The sequence below is a fragment of the Mobula birostris genome, chromosome 17 (genome assembly GCF_030028105.1).
Source record: "Mobula birostris isolate sMobBir1 chromosome 17, sMobBir1.hap1, whole genome shotgun sequence".
NCBI classification, from domain to species: Eukaryota; Metazoa; Chordata; class Chondrichthyes; order Myliobatiformes; family Myliobatidae; genus Mobula; species Mobula birostris.
This window is the reverse complement of record NC_092386.1, coordinates 1481721-1503970: the sequence shown is the minus strand read 5'-3', so window position 1 is coordinate 1503970 and position 22250 is coordinate 1481721. Positions and strand designations below refer to the sequence as shown.

The following is a 22250-nucleotide window of genomic DNA, read 5'->3' as shown; positions in this document are numbered from 1 at the left end:
TAAATTACAGAATGAATAATATAGTGCAAAAAGCAGTGTTTATAGGAATTGGAAATGGAATGAAAATTGGTTTATTGTTGTTACTTGCGCTGAGGAAGAGTTAAAAACTTGTCTTGAATACTGCTTATCCTGATCAATACAGAACGTACTCTGGAATGCAATTGAAATTCACTTCAAATAAGCGCCGTTGATTTCTCTAACATCTGTTCACTCTCTGCCTCTGTATCTCTTCTCCCACCAGCCACACACTCCATCTCTGTCCCCTCTACCACCCTCTCATTCCGACCACTACCCACACATTCCTCCATCAGAGTTCTGAACAGGTGAGGCAGCATTTGATCACAGACCAATGATGGTAAAATAATAACAGAACACAGTTCAGGTAGACTACAAGGTCATAACGAGGTAGATTGTGACATTAAAAGTCCATCTTATCATACTGGGGCAGCACGCAATAGTCTTTCACAGCAGCGCAGAATGTGTTCTTGATCCTGGTTGTCTGTGTTTTTAGGCTTTCACCTGCCCAGTGGGAAAGAGAAGGTCTAGGTTCAATGGTTTCACACAGGAACTGCTGCAGGTATTAGTGAAAAAGGTAAAGGGCTGAAGAGGAAGGAATATGACAGGTCCATCAGGGAAAGGGAAGGAGGAGGGGACCCAGAGAGAGGTGATAGGCAGGTAAAGAGATGAAAAGAGGTGAGAGGGGAGATAGAATGGAGAATGGAAAATTAAGGGAGAGAAATTACCAGAAGTTAGAGAAATCTATGTTTATTCCATCAGGACGACCTGAGAGTGGTCTCATTGTGGCCATAGAGGAGGCCGCGGACTGACCTGTCAAAATGGGAATGGGAAGTAGAATTAAAATGGCTGGCCACCAGGAAATCCCACCTTCTGTGGCAGACGCAGTGAAGGCGCTTGATGAAATGGTCCATGAACCTAGGTCGGGTCTCACCAACGTAAAGGAGGCCGCATCAAGAGCACCGGATACAGTAGATGACTCCAACAGACATGCAGGTGAAGTGTTGCCTCACCTGTTCGGAAATCTGATGGAGGAATGTGTGGGTGCTGGTCAGAATGAGAGGCTGGAAGAGGGGATGAGATGAAATGCTGGGAGAAGGGAAAAAGAGACAGAGGGTGAACAGATGTTAGCAAAATCAATGCCACTTGTTTGAAGTGTAGTTCACTTCCATTCTAGAATATGTTCTGTACTATAGAGACTAAAAATTCTGTGTAACTTATTTCCCTGAGGGTTTGAGAAAACAGATTCTTTCAGCATTACCGAACCTTTCATGTGATCTTGCGTAAGCCTTTTGTGTGTGAGTATCTGTGGGTATTGCTACCTGTAAACACTCAGCATGTTGTAATGTTATCCTTCTTTCCTGCTGTTTCCCATGTGAGATGGATTCTAAGTATGACAGATCCATAATAAGGTGCATAGCAGTTATCGTAAAGTTCTACGGTGCCAATGATCCAGCTCAGTTCCTGCCGCTGTCTCTACAGAGTTTGCACGTTTTCACCATAACCATGGGGGTTTCCCCATGTGCTCTAGTTTCCTCCCACACTAGGATTAGTAAATTGTAGGCATGCTATGTTGACGCCAGAAGTGTGGCCACACTTACAGACTGCATTAGGATTGATGAAGGGTCTTGGCTTGAAATATCGACTGTTTATTTATTCCCTTAGACGCTGTCTGACCTGCAGAGTTCTTCCAGCATTTTGTGTATGTTGCCCTGGATTTCCAGCATCGGCAGAATCTCTTGTGTTTACGATAAAACTGTGTAACTTGAGGGGTAGTCTCCAGAAAATGGTAGCATGCAGTTCACTGGTGGGTTGCGGTGCAGGTAAGAGGTAATCAGCATTCTCCCAGGGAGATCTGTCTGCCTTCCAGGTTAATGCATCAGCAAGGGAGATGAGGCTGAGTACAGGGCTACAGTAGGAAACTTTGTCACATGGTGTGAGCAGAATTATCTGCAGCTTAATGTGAAAAAGACTAAGGAGCTGGTGGTAGACCTGAGGAGAGCTAAGGTACCGGTGACCCCTGTCTTCATCCAGGGGGTCAGTGTGGACATGGTGGAGGATTACAAATACCTGGGAATACGAATTGGCAATAAACTGGACTGGTCAAAGAACACTGAGGCTGTCTACAAGAAGGGTCAGAGCCGTCTCTATTTCCTGAGCAGACTGAGGTCCTTTAACATCTGCCGGACGATGCTGAGGATGTTCTACGAGTCTGTGGTGACCAGTGCTATCATGTTTGCTGTTGTGTGCTGGGGCAGCAGGCTGAGGTAGCAGACACCAACAGAATCAACAAATTCATTCGTAAGGCCAGTGACGTTGTGGGGATGGAACTGGACTCTCTCACGGTGGTGTCTGAAAAGAGGTTGCTGTTTAAGTTGCATGCCATCTTGGTTAATGTCTCCCATCCACTACATAATGTACTGGGTGGGCACAGGAGTACATTCAGCCAGAGACTCATTCCACCGAGATGCAACACAGAGCGTCATAGGAAGTCATTCCTGCCTGTGGCTATCAAACTTTACAACTCCTCCCTAGGAGGGTCAGACGCCCTGAGCCAATAGGCTGGTCCTGGACTTATTTCATAATTTACTGGCATAATTTACATATTACTATTTAACTATTTATGGTTCTATTACTATTTATTATTTATGGTGCAACTGTAACAAAAACGAATTTCCCTTGGGATCAATAAAGTATGACTATGACTATGATTAATGCTGGTCTACACTCAGTGGCTACTCTACTAGATATGTCAGTACACCTACTCATTAGTGCAAATATCTAATCAGCCACATAATTAGAGATTCTGTTGGGACTTTCCTTTCCTGGACAACAGGGATGTTTTCCTTCAAAGAGTGGATTTTCCCTTCCTCCACCACTGATGCTGCCCTCACCCACATCTCCTCCATTTCCCAAACATCCACTCTCACCCATCTTCCTGTCACCTTAAGAGTGATGGAGTTCCTCTTGTCCTTGCCCACCACCCCATCAAACACATTGTTCTTCGCAACCTCTGCCATCGTCAACAGGACCCTACCAACAGACACATCTTTACTTCCCCCCACCACTCTCTGCTTTACACAGGGATGTCTCCCTCTGTGATTCCATTGTCCATTCATCCCTCCCCACTAATTTCCCTCCTGGCACTTATCCCTGCAAGCAGCCAAAATGCTACACCTGCCCATTTACCTCCTCCCTCACCTGCATTCAGGGCCCCAAACAGTCCTTCCAGGTGAGGCAACACTTCACCTATGAATCTGCTGAGGTTGTCTATTGTGCCCAGTGCTCCCAATGCACATTGGTGAGACCTGATGTAGATTGGAGGCTGCTCTGTTGAGCACATTTGCTCCATCTGCAAAAATCAGGATTTTCCATTTCAATTCCAATCCCCACTCCCATTCTGCATGTTGGTCCATGGTTTCGTACTTGCCATGATGAGGCAACTCTCAGAGTGGAAGAGCAACACCTCATATTCCATTGAGGTAACCTCCAACCTGATAGTATGAACATCGATTTCTCCACTTTCTGGTAATTTCTCCCTCCTCCTTCCCTCTTCTTCATCTCCCACTCTGGCTCTCCTCTTACCTCATCTCACCTGCCTATCTCCTCCCCCAGGTGCCCCTCCTCCTCTCCTTTCTCTCATAGTCCACTCTCCAGTCATTTCAGATTCCTCCTTCTTTCGCCGCCCTTCTTTTTCCACTTATCGCCTCCCAGCTTTTTACTTCATCCCCCCTTCCAGCTTCACCGATGACCTTCTTCCCTGCCCCATCTTTTCCCTGGCTTCTTCCCTCTTCCTGATAAAGGGACACAGCCTGCAACACTGACTGTTTGTTCATTTCCAGATGCTGCCTGTTCCTCCAGCATTTTATGTGTTTATTTAATCAGCCAATCATGTTGCAGCAACTCAGTGCATAAAAGCATGCAGACATGGTCAAGAGGTTCAGTCGTTGTTCAGACCAAATATCAGAATGGGGAAGGGATGTGATCTAAATGACTTTGACCATGGAATGATTGTTGGTGCCAGATGGGTTGGTTTGAGTATTTCAGAAACTATTGACTTCCTGGGATTTTAATGTACAACAGTCTCCAGAGTTTACAGAAAACAGTGTGAAAACCAAAACAAAAAATATCCAGTGAGCTGCAGTTCTCTCTGTTGAAAATGTCATATAAATGATAGAGGTGAGAGGAGGATGGCCAGACTGGTTCAAGCGGACCGGAAGGAGACAATGACTGGAATACCCACGTGTTACAACATTGGCGTGTAGAAGAGCATCTCCGGATGCTCAACACGTTGAACCTTGAAGTGGATGGGTTACAGCAGCAGAAAACCACGAACACACACTGTGGCAGGGGTACCGAATAAACTGGCCACTGAGTTTGTAAACACTGCTTTCTACAGACAGATGTGTGAAACAGTTCCTCATTCCAGACCCCCGTGGGCATGCTGTGTGGTCATACTGTGTGGGCTCTGAAATGTGTGGCGATTTTTGCGGTACGTCTAACACACACAAAATGCGGGAGGAACTCAGCTGGTCAGGCAGCAGCTGTGAAAATGTCTCGCTGAGGACTAGGTTTGTCAGTTGTTTACACAAACGACGCAATTCACTGTATGTTTCGATGTACAGGTGAATTCAGTCTGAATCTGCTGACCCCATGGGTAAATCGCATTCGGAATCTCCTTGCCCTCTCAGCCTGTGTGGAATTACCTGTTCTACAACTGCAGGAAAATAGCGGCGTCTCCATTGACAACGGCGGGACAGCCAATGGGTGTAGCCTGGGAGGAGAAGTGTGTGTTTACACCGCAGACTCGGGAAGCAAACTCCGTCAGAGAAGGTCGAATCCTCCTTCAGCCGTGCAGTGGGCATTGCCGCCTCGCTACCTGTACAGTATCCAGGTACAGGACATGCAGAGTTCCCGTGTGTGCACACGGAGCGCAGGACGGGCTCCGTGTCTCTGGGGGGACGGACGGGGTGGTCTGTGAACGCAGACAGGTATTACTGTTCTGGTCTGTGAACAGTGGCGGGCGGTGTAAGCGACTGAAGGGAGTCTGTCTGTGTATGTCCACATGCCGAGGTGACGGAGGAGCTTCCCGGGGCGCCACGATCAGTGCCATCACCTGTTCACTTCAGCAGCCGCGCCCCGGCCGGCCACAGCACCGGTGATTGACGTGCACTCGAGCAAACGGTCAGCAGGGAGAGGCGGGCTCTGGCGGGCTACCCGCCAATGGGTGAAGGGTGCTCCTCTCCACGGTGTCGGTGTCTCAGAGCCGTGTTGGGATCGCCCGTGGGTGGGGAGCTACTGTCTCACGTTGTTTGTTTGTTCTCATGTTGTTTGTGCCCGACAGTTTTGAAGCGCAGTCCCAGCAGTTCCACAGCCTGAAACATGTCGAGTCGCGTGATGGACAGCCCACCCCCCTACCAGCCGGGCAGCGAGTACGGGTGAGTACAAGTGGGTGCTCGGGTTCTCCCGCAACCGATTCACGACCCCTACCATCCGGCAGCGAGTACAGGTGAACACAGCTCGGTGCTCGGGCTTTCCCCGGTCCCGATTCCTCGACCCCTACCATCCGTCAGCGAGCACAGGTGAACACAGCTCGGTGCTCGGGCTCTACCCGTACCTGTCTCCCCTATCCTCCCCCACCCCCGATTCACGACCCCTACCACCCGGCAGCGAGTATGAGTGAATACAGCTCGGTGCTCGGGCTCTCCCCATACCTCCCGCTCCCCCACCCCCGATTCACGACCCCTACCAACCGGCAGCGAGTACAGGTGAACACAGCTCGGTGCTCGGGCTCTCCCCGTACCTGTCTCCCCTACCCCGCCCCCCCCACCCCCGATTCACGACCCCTACCACCCGGCAGCGAGTATGAGTGAATACAGCTCGGTGGTCGGGCTGCTCGGTTCCTTTCCGTTCTCTCCCCATTCTCAGCCGAGCCTGCTGCTACGTCTTTGAGACGTCTAAAACTGCTCCTTCTTGGAAAAAAAAATAATTTGTACTCTTTGTGAACACAAGTAACCGCTTTTATGGCTCGTGCACACACGTATGTACCTGTGCAGATAAAAATAAACTCGAAACCTTGGTATCCGTCAGCTGTTGGCCCTTTAACTTGTGTGTGTGGGGAGGTTCACTCCTAATCCATCCGTTTTGATCCGATGTCTCGACACCTGCCAGTTCCACGTACATAAATGTGACTGACTTTTCCACACTGGAGCAACGCTCTTGTGCTCCCAACATCCTTGTGGGTGAGTGAGCAAGGGCTTTTCTTTCTGAGCGAAGGACGGTGAGAGGTGACTTGATAAAGGTGTACAATATAATAGGAGGCATAGACCCAGTGGACAGCCAGAGGACCCCCCCCTCCGCGGAAATACCCAATACAGTACCAGAGGGCTTAATTTTTAGGTGTATGGAACGCGCTGCCAGAGGTGGTGGTAGAGGCAGATACATTAGGGTTATTGAAAAGACTTTTAGATGATAGAAAATGGAGTGAAGAGTTCGATTAATTTAAGAGTAGGCTGAGGGTTGGCATAACATGTCGGGCCAATGTTCTATGTATAAACAGAAACAACGAAGTCAGATGTGGGTCCCTCACAGATAAAAGCAGATTTTGGAAGGAGAAATAAGGAAATAGCAGAGGAATTGAACAGTTTGTGCCTTCCTGAAAAGATGAAAACACCTCAGACGTCTGCAGAACTGAGGATCGGGAGTTTCCAGTGGGGAAATGAAGGAGAAGGTTACAGTGAATAAGCAGAGCTGGAGAAGTTAACTGTGAAAACTAACAAATCCTGAGGACATGACCATTTATATTCAGAGTATTGAAAGAGACTGAGAGACCGCTGGAGAGATGACTATCGCTGGGAAGCACACATTGACAGTGATGAAATGCTTTGAGAGGTTGGTCATGACTAGACTTAGCAAGGACCTGGACCCATTGCAATTTGCCTCTCACCAGAATAGGTCAACGGCAGATGCAATCTCAATGGTTCTCCACATGGCTTTAGACCTGGAGTACACAAACACCTACGTCAGGATGCTGTTCATCGACTATAGCTCAGCATTTAATACCATCATTCCCACAATCCTGATTGAGAAGTTGCAGAACCTGGGACTCTGTACCTCCCTCTGCAACTGGATCCTTGACTTCCTAACCAGAAGACCACAGTCTGTGTGGATTGGTGATAACATATCCTCCTCACTGACAATCAACACTGGTGCACCACGAGGATGTGTACTTAGCCCACTGCTCTACTCTCTATATACGCATGACTGTGTGGCTAGGCACAGCTCAAATACCATCTATAAATTTGCTGATGATACAACTATTGTTGGTAGAATCTCAGGTGGTGACGAGAGGGTGTACAGGAGTGAGATATGCCAACTAGTGGAATGGTGTCACAGCAACAACCTGGCACTCAACGTCAGTAAGATGAAAGAGCTGATTGTGGACTTCAGGAAGGATAAGACGAAGGAGCACATACCAATCCTCATGGAGGGATCAGAAGTGGAGAGAGTGAGCAGCTTCAAGTTCCTGGGTGTCAAGATCTCTAAGGATCTTACCTGGTCCCAACATATTGATGTAGTCATAAAGAAGGCAAGACAGTGGCTATACTTTATTGGGGGTTTGAAGAGATTTGGCATGTCAACAAATACACTCAAACTTCTGTAGTTGCACTGTGGAGAGTATTCTGACAGGCTGCATCACTGTCTGGTATGGAGGAGCTACTGCACAGGACCGAAAGAAGCTGCAGAAGGTTGTAAATCTAGTCAGCTCCATCTTGGGTACTAGCCTACAAAGTACCCAGGACATCTTTAGGGAGCAGTGTCTCAGAAAGGCAGCATCCATTATTAAGGACCTCCAGCACCCAGGGCATTCCCTTTTCTCACTGTTATCATCAGGTAGGAGGTACAGAAGCCTGAAGGCACACACTCAGCCATTCAGGAACAGCTTCTTCCCTACTGCCATCCGATTCCTAAATGGACATTGAAGCTTTGGACACTACCTCACTTTAAAAAAAAAAATACAGTATTTCTGTTTTTGACAGTTTAAAAAAATGTAGTTAATATATGTAATTGATTTGCTTGTTTATATTATTATTTTAATATTATAATTCTTTTCTCTGCTAGATTATGTATTGCATTGAACTGCTGCTGCTAAGTTAACAAATTTCACGTACATGCCGGTGATGATAAACCTGATTCTGATAACTGATGCTCTGCTTGGTTTCTTCTAAAGTTCCAGGTCTGAGAATGAGCGAAGCTGACTCCACCACCTTGGAGTGAGAGACAGTTAAGGTGGGGGGTGGACTTTTAGTGGTGAAATGGTGCAGTCTATAATAGAGCACAAGAGCTAAGAAGAGGAGAACATTCAGGTGCTTGAGCCTAGTCCACTCTTCAGTCGTGGAGTATATTCCTCAAGCCCACCTTCCTGCCCTGTCTCTCTAACCCTTAAATCCATTACTGATTGGCTCTATCGATCTCGGCCTGCAGTTACATAACATCTTGTACGCAATACACTCACAACTTTGTCTTGGGTGAGCACCAACGGACTTGCCGCAGGAGAAGCAGTGAGATCCTTGTTGTTCTCACAAAGGCTGCCATAAAGGGCAGCATAGTAATGCAGCACCACTGGAAGATGGGAGTTCAGTTCCTGCCACTGTCTAAAGGAGTTTTATTTTCATTCTCCCCGTGACCATGTGGGTTCCCCCCCCACCCGACCCCCGTGCTCCAGTTTCCTCGTACATCCCAAAGGTGCACGGGTTAGGGTTAGTGAGTTGTGGGCATGCTGTTTTGGTGCCAGAAGAGTGGTGACATTTGTGGGCTGGCCCCTGCTTGTTCTCTGACAAACGATGCATTTCACTGTATGTTTCAATGTACATGTGACTAATAAAGCTAATGTTTAAAGACCTTTAGGCTGACTCACATCGAAAATAGCTCATTAGTTGTAAAGTGCTATCAAAAGACTTTGGCTGGAAGAGGAAACATACTTTTCTCGATGGTGACCTTTTTAGGGGGAAAATATTGTAATTTATGAAAAAAAGACAATCTAGGATTACTTTCCTGTATGTAATGTTTGATTTGTGTTGTTGAATTAACTCTTTATTTTCCACATTCTAGCCGTGGTTCAGTCTATGCCCCAAGTAAGGACATGTACGATGGAGACCTGCGATCACAACCGGCAGGTTCCTACTATCCAGATGAAACGCAGCATTTCTACAAGTGGTCTTCTCCTCCTGGAATTATCAAAATCCTAGCAGTGCTCATTGTTGTGATGAGCATCGGCATCTTTGCTTGTGTGGCATCCACTCTCCCCTGGGACATGGACTACTACGGAGGAGGGATGGGTGTCGGAAACGGCATGGGATATGGGGGTTATGGAGGTTATGGGGGAGTTGGCACTGGCTATGGATCTGGTACAGGCTACGGATACGGAGGTGGAGTCGGGGCATATGGATACGGAGGCGGCTACACTGATCCGCGGGCGGCGAAAGGTTTCATGATTGCGTTAGCAGCCGTCTCCTTCATAGCACTGCTCGTTGTCTTCATTATCCTCGTTTCTAGGGCCAGTCTTTCAAGAACAAGGAAGTTTTATTTAATTCTGATCATTTCGTGTGCAGTCGTCGGCTTCTTAATGTTTGTGGCGACGATTGTCTACATCATGGGAGTCAATCCCACTGCGCAGGCTGCCGGATCAGTATTCTACAATCAGCTGCTGACGCTCTGTAATCAGTTCTACATCCCATCCACTACCGGAGTCTTCACTAACCAGTATCTCTACCACTACTGCGTTGTCGAACCACAGGAGGTGAGTATCTCCACCCACTGAGGTGAAGAGAAGCGCAGTGATTTTGTTGTTGTGTTCTCCAGGCACTCTGTCCAGATCGAAATGGTCAGGGTTTAATTTTGTAGTGAAGTAAAATAACAATGACAGTCATAGAACACTACGGCTCAGAGGCCCTTTGGCCTATCTAAACCATGCCATTCTCTTAATCTACCTAGTCTCATTGACCTGCACCCAGACCATCACCCTCCATACCTCCTCCCATCCGTGAGCCCATCCAAACTTTCCTAATACAGTGAAATCAAAGCCAGATGCATCACTTCTGGCAGTTCGTTGCACACTCTCACCATCCTCTGAGTGAAGACACTGCCCTCATGTCCCCCTTAAATATTTCACCCTTAACCTGTGGTCACCAGTTCTAGTCTTAACCAACCTAGTGGATAAAGCCTGCTTGCATTTACGCTACCTATACTCCTCAGAATTTTGTATACCTCTAACAAATCTCCCCTCAGACTCCTGTCTCCAGGGAATAAGGACCTAACTGATTCAACCTTTCCCTGTTACTCAGATCCTCATGTCCTTGTACGTGTTCTCTGCATTCACTCAGTCTTGTTTACACCTTTCCTGTAGGTAGACGACCATAACTGCATGCAATACTCCGAATTCGGCCTCACCCACACCCTATACAATGTCAATGTGACGCCAGAGGAGAGATCTGAGAGAGGTTTATAAGATTGAGAGGCATTGATAGAGTAGACAGACAGTATCTTTTTCCTAGGTTTGAAATGTTTAATACCAGAGGGTATGCATTTAGGGTGAGAGGGGGATTATTTCAAAGGAGATGTGAGGACCAAGTTTTTTCACACTGTGGTGGGTGCCTGGAATATGCTCCCTGGGGTGGTGTATAGGCAAATACATTAGAGACGTTTAACAGACAATTAGATAGGTACATGAATGTAAGGGAAATTGAAGGATATGGACATTGTGTAGGCAGAGGGTGGTAGTTTAGTTAGCCACTTGATTGCTAATTTAATTTTCAATACAAAATTTTGGGCTGCAGGGCTTGTTCTGTTCTATCCACAACTACTGTACTCAATCCAGTACTGTTGTCAAATTCCTTTTATTTGAAGGCATTTGATAGGTACATTAATTTTTGTTGTCAAGTCACCAGAAAATAGAAATGTGTTGTGATGACTTTTACCTGAAAAGGCTGAAAAATTCTAATCTTAAATGTGCTGGGGCTGCAAGTAGTTGGATTGTTCAAAGTGCATTGTGGAGGGTTTCTGTGTTGGGATAACAGTATTCAATCAACCTTTAGTTCACCGAGTAGTGAACGAGGCCAAAGTGATTCAAATCCAGACTCAGCCTTGTAAGTCAATGTTAAGCTGAAAACTTGTGACTGTGGGTAATTATCCAATGAAATATGAACAAACACTGCATAACATTTTGTTAAAAAGTAAACTGCTAACAAGAAACTGCTAAACAAAGTATCCAGACAATTGTTCCCAATAAAATTGTGGGCAATATTAAGTGTCTGCTAAGTGTATAACTGATATTTCATGCTTAATTGTACTTTGACTTTTCTAGGGGAATTTTTTGAAAACATTAATGAATTTTAAAAGCAAATATTTGTAAATAGAACTAAGGTTTTTTTCATTCAGAAATGTGACTTGATAACTTTGCAATCAAGCAGGGAATTCACTGGCAGACGCTTGTAGATGAGCCTGTAATGGTGGTGTTGAATACTGATGCAAGTCTTACTCATTTTGTTTTGTAATCTCCCTCAAGGCCCTTGCAATCGTCATGGGATTCATGATTGTAATAGCTTTGGGTCTGATCATCTTCTTTGCATATAAAACACGAAGCAAGATTTCACGATACGGTAAAGACAACATCCTGTGGGATAAGATTCCCATGGAAAATGAGGTGGTTCCAGATGTCGAGGAGTGGGTAAGTTCCTCTTCGTTTGATTCAGTATGTTGCAAATAGTTTATTTTGTAAAATGTTCCTTGCATTGGAAAAATCCATTGTCATTTGTTTTTTCGTAAGCCATGTGGTATATTTAAGTAGTTGAGCAAAATAAATTTTCCAATTTTGTTTAAAGAAAATCACTTTTCCCAATGTTATTCAGTCAATAGTTCTATCGTAGGGGTGATCCCTGATAGGCTAAACAGGCACTAAATAAAAAGGAGAATGGATTTTACCAATGATATTTCCAGTGTTTGGAGGAATGTTGTCACTGTAGATAGAGGGATAAGTTCACTGTCTGGGTTGAAGAACATTCCAGAATTTATTTCTACAAAACTTGTGCAGTAATGTATTCCTTGCACTGAATCTGTAACAATTCTTGGTTTTTGATCTCCAAGACTTGCTTTTTGTTTGATGTACAGTACTTGTTAGGGTTAGTGAATTGTGTGCATGCTATGTTGGCATGGCAACGCTTGTGGAGTGACTGCCAGCACATCCTCTGACTGTGTAGGTCATTGATGAGAATGATACATTTCACTGTATGTTTCGATGTCATGTGCATTGAAACAATGTGGGGCTTTACAGTAATTACTATTACAACTCAGCGTTTTCTGGAGTTTGGAGTTCAATTCTAGCACTATCATTAAGCATTTGTACATTCTCCCCATGAACGCATGGGTTTTCTCCAGGTGCTCAGGCTTCCTCCCCTGTTTGAAGAAAGTGAATTGGTCATTGTAAACTCTTCTGAGATGAGGCCAGGGTTAAATTGGAGGTTGCTGGGTTGGGTTGAAAGAGCCTGTTCTGTGCTGTATCTCTTAAATCAGTGGTCCCCAACCACCGGGCCACGGACTGGTACCAAAGCATGTGCTACCAGGCCATGAGGAAACGATATGAGTCAGCTGCACCTTTCCTCATTCCTTGTCACGCACTGTTGAACTTGAACATAGGGTTGCCGACTGTCCCGTATTTGCCGGGACTTCCCATATACTGGGCTAAGTTGATTTGTCCCATACAGGACTGCCCTTGTCCATTATTTCCCCCGCTAAGGTAGAGTGTTCCGATGAAACCTTTGTTACGTACCCCGTAACTGGGTTGCCAAACCAGCAGAAATGGACCACTCAGTTGGAGTCTGGATTACTGGAACTAAGAAAGTTTTATGAAAGAAATAAGCAACACAGTACTCTAATAGTAAGGATATAAATGCAACTGGTTAGCAATGAATAAACACATGTACACAGAACGAGGATAATAGGATCAATCAAGCTCTATCACCGTCTAGGGGTAAATGACTAGTTTCAAGTGACGTAAAGTTCAGTTCAATTGATTTCAGTTCAGTTCACAGTAATCACTGTTGTGCCGTTGGGGGCGGGGGGGGGGGAGGAGAGAGAGAGAATGAATGAATATTCAAATCGGATTCCAAACAGACCTTCGATATTCCTCGCAGTCAGCTTTCGGGCGAGCCCTTTGTAATGTCTTCTGAGGTCACCGACTGTGACCCCTCTGTTCCAGATACGATCGTTCTTCTGCGGTGAACCCAGCACCCAGGCAAGGGTGGACACACACACCAGGTTCCCGCCGATCCGTACCTTTCTACCCTGTGCGTCTATGGCTGGTCTCGCGACCAGACCTCCAAAATACTCCCACCAACTAGTGGGGGGGCACACCGCTTTCAGGGTCTCGTTACCTCGTGGTGTCGTGTGTGGTGTCTTAGCGAACCTGCCCCTTTTTATTCCCCCTGCTAGGGTATCGCCTGTCCATCACACTTCAAACAGTTCAGGGTTCAAAAGGAGCCGGTCTTGACAATATTCAGACCGGTGTCTCCTTCTGTTAAGCTCTCTCGTCTGTTCATTAACATTTCCAACTGCTGCTCCATTGTCTTATTTATCTCTCTCTCCTGAAGACAGGTGGCAGATCAACTGTTGATCCCACTGGTGCTAGCACAGGACAGTTAACATCTTAGTCTATGTGTACTTTTGTAACCCTCTTTCGTCACACCTTTCATGCCAAAATGGCATAAAGCGAAGAAGCAATTACTACTAATGTATATGGGAAAAATTTTTGAGCGTTCCCAGACCCAAAAAATGACCTAACAAATCATACCAAATAACACATAAAATCAAAAATAAATAACACTAACATATAGTAAAGGCAGGAATGATATGACAAATACACAGCCTATATAAAGTAGAAATAACGTATGTATAGTATAGTAAGGGAGATAAAGGCAAAACTGACTTGTGGGGAAAAAAATTGGCACGTATGCGCATGTGCACCTGTGCCTGCGCAAGGCTTCATGGTCATGGTAGTCTTTCCTGGAGTAAAGTGTCCCGGGATTTGACATCTACTTTTGTCCCTTATTTGGGAGTGAGAAAGTTGGCAACTCTAACTGTAAAAGACATGTTGAAGTGAGTTTAACCCTACTTGAACACCCACCCCGGTCGGCCGGTCCACAAGAATATTGTCAATATTAAACCCGTCCGCGGTGCAAAAAAGGTTGGGGACCCCTGATTTAAATAAATAAGATAAAACTAAAGCTTAAATTTTTATTGTTTTACTATGTAAATGCATATAGTGATGTTTATTCTTTCTGATGTGTAAACAGTTTGCAATGAGGCAATGTGAGTTTGATATTTGTTGAGTTCCTTTTCCTAATGGCAAATGAACATTGGGCTTGTGGACACTGAGAAGCCCAAAAACAGATTTGCTGATGTGCTTTCCTTTGTATAAGGACATGACTGTCATATTGTGTGTCGTAGATGGGGTTAGATACACTTATTCACTGCTTCAGGAAAGCAATAGAGAGAAGCATTAGACTGGAGCAGCAAGTGCTGGTGCTGGCATGGATTAGGGATTGGTTAGTGGGTGGAACAGATGGAATAAACACGAGGTTCTATAGATGCTGGAAATCCAGAGTAATACACACGAAATGCTGGAGGAACTCGGCAGGTCAGGCATCATCTATAGAAATGAATAAACAGTCAATCTTTGGGGTTGAGACCCTTCTTTTGGGTTCATGAAGGGTCACGGCCTGAAATTCAACTGTTTATTCCTTTCCATAGATTTTGGTTGAGTTTCTCCAGCATTCAGTGTGTGTTATACCTTTATCATCCTTCAAGCCGTGAGGATATGAGGAGCAGAATTGGGTGTAAGCTCAATAGGTCAAGCAGGGAATGAATAGCTAATGTTTCAGGTCGGGACCCTTTACGAGGACTGTGAGAATAAACTGTTCATTTTCAGCTTGGGAAGTCATGACAGCAGGGGTGCAGGGGGCCAGTTGTCACTTCTTGTCAATGAGGAAGATGAATTGTGTCCAGATTTGCTGATGGCAGTACTGTAACCCAACAGAGTGAGAAATGAGGAACTTGTAGAGAAGGTTCGGCAGGATTTCTAACAAGCCAAACAAATGAGTGAGGATGTGGATATATTCACTTTGATAGTTTTTAAAAATATAAAAGTGGAGAATTTGCTAGCGGTGGGAAATTAAATGTTGCGGATGTTCAGAGGGCCCTGGGTGTTTTTGTACAAGAATTGCTGAATTTCATATGCAGATTTGGCAGTGTAAACAGTACATTGACCTCCAATTGGAACAGAAATAGATTAGTTTTGTTGTGTATTTAATATTTGAGTCGTATTGTAAAATTATGTATTGTTTGAAGCATCCTTTGCTTATATAATTCATTAGTTATATGTATAAATGTTAATTGTATACATCATTCCGTGGTACATGCACGCCTTGCTTAAAGAATGAAGTTACACTCACATCTCTTGGTTCTGTTGTTTTCCTTTGAATTAGTTTAATGTTTTTGAAGTTACAGAACATGACAAGTTTTAGTTTTAAAGATTTCTCAAATGTATATGTTGAAATGTGTTGTTAGCGTCAATAACCAACACAGTCCATGGATGTGTTGGGGACAGCCCATAAGTGTTGCCTTGCTTCTGAAGCCAATGTAACATAGCCACAATTCACTAACCCTAACCTGCGCATCGTCGGAGGGCGGGAGGAAACCGGGGCACCCAGAGGAAACCCATGCAGTCACAGGGTGAACATACAGACGCCTTACTGACGATGGCAGAAATTGAACCCTGCACAGTGATTACTAGCACTGTAAAGTGATTGCGTTGGCTAGCGTGCACCCCTGCAAGAGTGAGATCTTTCTCTGTGGTTATAGAGGTCTAGGTGAGATTGCAGCCAGGAAAGAGTGAAGGTGGTGAGGATTTAGCAAATTGATTCCTGGAATGATGAATTGTCTTACTCTGCCGACTCTCCCCAGAGTTTAGAAGGATTGGGATTGATCTCACGGAAACGTGGGAGAATTTTGCTGCTGGATGTGGGTTCTGAAATTGGGGTCAACTGATCATTACCAAAATGAGCACAAGTATCGTTACTGTCTTGGTATTCTGTTCGCCAGAAGGCTGTGGAGGTTTCGTCCCTGGTTTGATAGACTTTTAGATATCAAGAGAGTTTACTTTGAGAAAGTGGCTCCAATGTAAAAGGTCATCCAATATCATATTGAATTCAAGATGTTTGAACTCTATGCTTATGCAGTGATTCCTTTTGAAACTGATTTTTTTAAACTGTTAAATGAAGTTAAAAGTAAGCGTGTCCTCATCCCATGAGACCATAAGACATAGGAACAGAATTAGGCAATTCAGCCCATTGAGTCTGCTCCACCATTCCAACAGCGCTGATCCTGGATCCCACTCAACCCCATACACCTGCCTTCTCACCATATCCTTTGATGCCCTGACCAATCAGAAAACGATCAACTTCTGCCTTAACCATACCCACGGACTTGGCCTCTACCGCAGTCTGTGGCAGAGCATTCCACAGATTCACTACTCTCTGGCTAAAAGAAATTCCTCTTTACCGCTGTCTTAAAGGTCACCCCTACATTTTGAGGCTGTGCCCTCTGGTTCTGGATGCCCCTACCATTGGAAACATCCTCTCCACATCCTCCCTATCTAGTCCTTTTAACATTCAGTCAGTTTCAATGAGATCCTCCCACATGTTTCTAAATTCTAATGAGTACAGACCCAAAGCTGCCAAACACTCCTCATATATTAACCCCTTCATTCCCAGAATCATCCTCATGAATCTTCTCTGGACTTTCTCCAATGGTAACATATCGTTTCTGAGATATGGGGCCCAAAACAGGTCATGTGCAGCCTGACCAGTGTCTGATAAAAGCTCAGTATTATCTCATCGCTTTAATATTCTATTCCCCTTGAAATAAATGCCAACATTGCATTTGCCTTTTTTGCCACAGACTCAACCTGCAAATTAGCCTTCTGGAAGTCTTGCATGAGCACTCCTAAATCCCTAGGCACTTCTGATGCTTGAACCTTTTTCTCACTTAGATAATAGTCAACACTATTGTTCCTTTTACCAAAATGCACTATCATACATTTCCCAACACTGTATCCATCTGCCACTTTTTTGCCCATTCTTCCAATTTGTCTAAGTCCTACTGTAATCACATTGCTTCCTCAGCATTACCTACCCTTCCACTTATCTTCATATCATCCTCAAACTTTGCCACAAAGCCATCAATTCCGTTACTCAAATCATTGACAAACAATGTGAAAAGTAACGGTCCCAATACTGACCTGAGGAACACAACTAGTCACCGGCAGCCAACAAGAAAAGGACCCTTTTATTCCCACTCTTGCCTGTCAGCCATTCCGCTATCTATGCCTGAGGAACTCAGCAGGCCAGGCAGCATCTTTGGAAAGAAGTATAGTCAACATTTTGGGCTGAAACTTCCACCAGTAGTTTTACCCGTAGATGCTGCCTGGCCTGCTGAGTTCCTCCAGCATTTCATGTTTTGCTGCTTGGATTTCCAGCATCTGCAGATTTTCTCTTGTTTCTGCTAGCCATGTCAGTATCTCTCCTGTAGTGCCATAGGCTTTTATCTTGTTAAACAGCTTCATATATGGCACCTTATCAAACACCTTCTGAAAAGCCAACTAAATGACATCCACTGCCTCTCCTTTGTCCACCCTGCTTGTTACTTTCTTGAAGAACTCTAACAGAGTTGTCAGCCAAGATTTCCCTTTACAGAACCATGATGACTTTGACTTATTTAATCATTAGTCTCCGAGTACCTCAAAACCTCATCCTTAATAATAGGCTCCAACACTTTCCCAACCACTGAGGTTAGGCTAACTGTCTTATAATTTCCTTTATTTTGCCTTCCTCCCTTCTTGAAGAGTGCGGTGACATTTGCAATCTTCCAGTCCTCCAGGACCATGCCAGAATCAAGTGGTTCTTGTAAGATCATGACCAGTGCATCTGTTATCTCTTCAGCAACCTGTCACAGGACTCTGGAATGTCGTCCATCTGGCCCAGGTGACTTATCCACCTTGAGACCTTTCAGTTAGCCCAGCACTTTTTCCTTTATAATAGCAATGGCACTCACTCCTGTTCCCTGACTCTCACAGACCTCTGACACACTGATAGTGTTTTCCACAGCGAAGAGTGATGCAAAGTACCCATTAAGTTCATCTGCCATTTCTTTGTCCCCCATTACTACCTCAACAATGTCATTTTCCAGTGGTCCAATATCACCTCTCACCTCCCTTTTACTCATTATATAACTGGAAAAACTTTTGGTATCCTGCTTTACATTATTGGCTAGTCTGTCCTTGTATTTCATCTTTTTAGCTTTTTTGTTGCCTTTTGTTGGATTTTAAAAGCTTTCCAATCATCCAACTTCCCATTCACTTTTGCTACATGATATGCCTTTTCCTTGGATTTTATGCAGTCCTTAACTTCCTTTGTCAGCCATAGTTGCCTACCCCCCCATTTGAGAACAACTTCTCTGGGACATAACTGATGAGGAGACAAGGAAAGGGGATTTTTTTAATGTACAGTAACTTTATTTTACAAAATAACTTTGTTTATTTCCCTAAACAATGGGAGATATTCTTCTTGCATTGGAATGATGTTGATTTCTGTGAAACAGTTACACAATGCTGTTTAAATTGGTTCTGATGCTGTGCAATTCTGTGGAAGTGGTGTGTGACTGATGGGTTTTGATTTGGAATGATTTATCTACAGAAACAAGTGTTGAAACTGAATTTCCTCCTACCTGGCGGAATAAATATTTTTGTGCAATACTATGGCGGGATGGTTTCAGGGAGCCAGTTTCTGGGTGTGTCAGTAAACAGGTTTCGAATGGTGAATCTGTAATGTGATGCCAGTGATTACGTTCCAATGCTTCCTGCAGCATTGAAGCTGTTTACCTCTGGTGGAAAATTGGAACCCATGTGATTATGAATACCTAAACAAATTACGTTTTAAAGTCTTTATTACAATTTGGATGTAACTATTCAATTTATTTGTTAAGCTCTCTTTGCAGTTTGAAATGAAACACAGTTTTTCTCCTGACACTTGGCTCTACCCTGATGTGTTCACATGCTATGTGGTATTGAATTACAGGCACAGAACAGGTTTTGTTTTGGTTCTGGTTATTTGAGTCCACAATGAAACCAAAGACACAATGAGATCACTTTAACTCCTAATGTCAGAAAAGTTTAAAGATGTCTGATTCACCTTTAAAATCAATATACTGTTTCTTGAAAACCTAGAAATAAATTGAACAAAAAGTTGAGCTTTATTTATAAAATGCTGTGCTATTTCTTTAATTGGAATTGCCCTTTATAATTAACTGTTCAAAGTTGAAGTTTGTCTTTTAAACTTGTATGAGATAGCAATGTTCCATGAAATGTGGAGGTGGGAGATTACAAGGGACTATAACATGGTCCAAGAAGGAAACAGATACAGAAACTGGAAAAAGGATATTTGCTGACCAAGATTGGACAATTGTTGGTTGAGGTAAAGGGAAGAGAAATCAAAACTTCCCTTGAATGTTGCATGATTGGAATAGGTGTGGAAATTGGTCCGGCGGGGTGTGGGAGGGGGGTATATCCTTGCAGAAACCATTTGAAAGGCAAAAAAGCTGACGTTTGTCTCCAGACCTCAACAAAGGGCAAGGAAAACAGCAAAAAGCTGGCATGGGACCGCGCGGTAGCGTAGCGAGGAGCATGTCACTGTACTGTGCTGGCTGTAAGACTCTCTGTCTGTAAGGAGTTTGTACGTTCTCCCCATGACCATCTGGGTTTCATCCAGTTGCTCAGGATTCCTCCCACAGTCGATTAGTGTTAGTGAGCTGTGGGCATGCTGTGTTGGCACAATCCTCACTGGTTTGATTTGACACAAACACTGCTTCGAAGTACATATGACAAAAAAAGCTAAACCCTGTTTAGAAATTTGACCTGAAAACCTAAAATGCTAGAACGGCCAGACAGCATCTGTGGAAATAAGAACTGTTAATGTTTTTAGGTCAAAGTCCGTAATTCAGAAGTGGGTCGCCATGGCGATAGACAGAAGAGCAGATCATGGGTACTGTAAGCAGTAGGATTTTAAGGTGATTGGAGGAAAGTATGGTGGGACAATGTCAGAGGCTTTTCATACAGTAGAGGGTGAGTGAAATGCTCTGCTAAGGCTGGTGATAGAGGGAGTACATTAAGGATGTTTAAAACATTCTTGGATCTGTGCAGGATTGGAACAAAATATTTCTCTGATCTCAGAAAAGCAGCCTGCTGTGGGATCCATGTGGGTTTAGTCACAATACAGTGAGGAAATGGGTGGTTTTAAAGAGGAAGTGGTGAAGTGTAAGAACAGATGCAACTGTATCGGGGAGATGGGAGCTGATTCAGACAGGGCTTTCATACTGTTCTGAACTAAAACTGCATCGAACAATCTCAAGTCACAACCACAGTCTCTATTTTCAACAGTTGTAATGACTTGGCTCGTAATCTCTTAGAATTGATTTATTATTGTCACATGTACTGAAATGCAGTGAAAAGCTTGTCTTGTATATTGTTCATACAGATCAAATCATTAAACAATGTATTGAAGTAGGACAATGCAAAGCAGTAACAACACAGTAAAGTGTAACAGCTACTGAATAAGTGTGGCGCAGGTAAACTACAAACTGCAAGATCGTAATGAAGTTTTGTCTCCTTTCTGTCACTTAATATCTCCCAGCATCCAGCACATAGCACACTCCTCTCCTTATACACTTTCCCTGCCTCTGTTTTGTTACGCTTCCCATTTTCAGGAATTCTGATGAGTATTGTGTGTGAGAAAAGTCACTGAGCTGAATCTCCAGTTCCCTCTGCCTACATGGAGTATTTTTGAGGAGTTTTTGAGGAGTTTAATTTGGGTGTTTTACTCGCCTGGGGGATTGTTCACTTCTGTTGCTGCTGTTGATTGCGTCTTAAATAAAGAAAAGAAATAACTTGGTTTTAAGAAATCTGGAAAGAACATTGGGATTCAGCCGTTCAGTACTGGTGAAATGAAGGTTTTGGCTCCAGTCTAATGGCAAACTGATAAAAGGACCAATTTTAACAAGGATGGAATAAACAGAAGCACTAAAAGTCAAAACTCAAACAAGAGAAAATCTGCAGAAGCTGGAAATCCAAGCAACACACACAAAATGCTGGAGGAACTCGGCAGGCCAGGCAGCATCGCATCTATGGAAAAGAGTACAGTCGACTTTTCGGGCCAAGACCCTTCAGCAGGACTGGAGGAAAAAATGAGTAGATTTAAAGGTGGGAGAGGGGAGAGAGAAGCACAAGGTGACAGGTGAGACTGGGAGGGGGAGGGGTGAAGTAAAGAGCTGGGAGGTTGATTGGTGAAAGAGATACAGGGCTGGAGAAGAGGGTGCCTGATAGGAGAGAACAGAAGGTCATGGAAGAAAGAAAAGGGGGGGGGGGAGGAGCACCAGAGGGTGGGGGTGGGCAGGCAAGGAGATGAGGTGAGAGAGGAAAAAGGGGTTGGGCAAATGAGGAGGGGGGTCCGTTACCGGAAGTTTGAGAAATCGATGTTCATGCCATCAGGTTGGAGGCTACCCAGACAGAATATAAGGTGTTGTTCCTCCAACCTGAGTGTGGCCTCATTACGACAGTAGGGGAGGCCGTGGATTGACATATGGGAAGTGGAATTAAAATGGGTGGCCACTGCGAGATCCCACTTCTCCTGACGGACGGAGTGTAGATGCTCAGCGAAACGGTCTCCCAATCTATGTGGGGTCTCACTGATATACAAGAAGCCAAACCAGCAGCACCAGACACAGTACAGTATATGACCCCCACAGACTCACAGTGAAATGTCGCCTCACCTGGAAATTGTGTTTGGGGCCTTAATGTTAGTGAGAGAAGAGGTGTCGGGGCAGGTGTAGCACTAATTCTGCTTGCAAGGATAAGTGCCAGGAGGGAGATCAGTGGAGAGGGATGAATGGACATGAGAGTTGTGTGGAGTCAAAGCTGCTGGTAATGAGAGGGGCCTATAAAATGAGCTGTAATTTATTTAGTAGAGAACTTTGAATATGGACTTGGTGAGGCAATGGGAGGTTGTTAATTGAGCAAGAAGAGTCCTGAACAAAATAAAGCAAGGAAGTAGAGAAAGGGACTAAAGTTCACAGAG

General features: G+C 44.5%; 1 protein-coding gene across 2 annotated transcripts in view; it reads left to right on the top strand.

The window, feature by feature from the left end:
* The first annotated feature begins 4801 nt into the window (after positions 1-4801).
* Positions 4802-22250, top strand: part of LOC140211470 (occludin-like) — a 45863-nt gene continuing 28414 nt past the window's right edge. Inside the window, exons 1-4 of one of the 2 annotated variants that reach the window (XM_072281186.1) lie at positions 4802-4909; positions 5360-5453; positions 9127-9814; positions 11579-11740. In XM_072281186.1, the coding sequence (XP_072137287.1) occupies positions 5398-5453; positions 9127-9814; positions 11579-11740 (906 nt within the window). In that variant the 5' untranslated portion in view covers positions 4802-4909; positions 5360-5397. Of the gene's footprint in view, positions 4910-4932; positions 5454-9126; positions 9815-11578; positions 11741-22250 lie in introns of those variants that run through there. The other variant, XM_072281187.1, reaches the window with a different exon arrangement.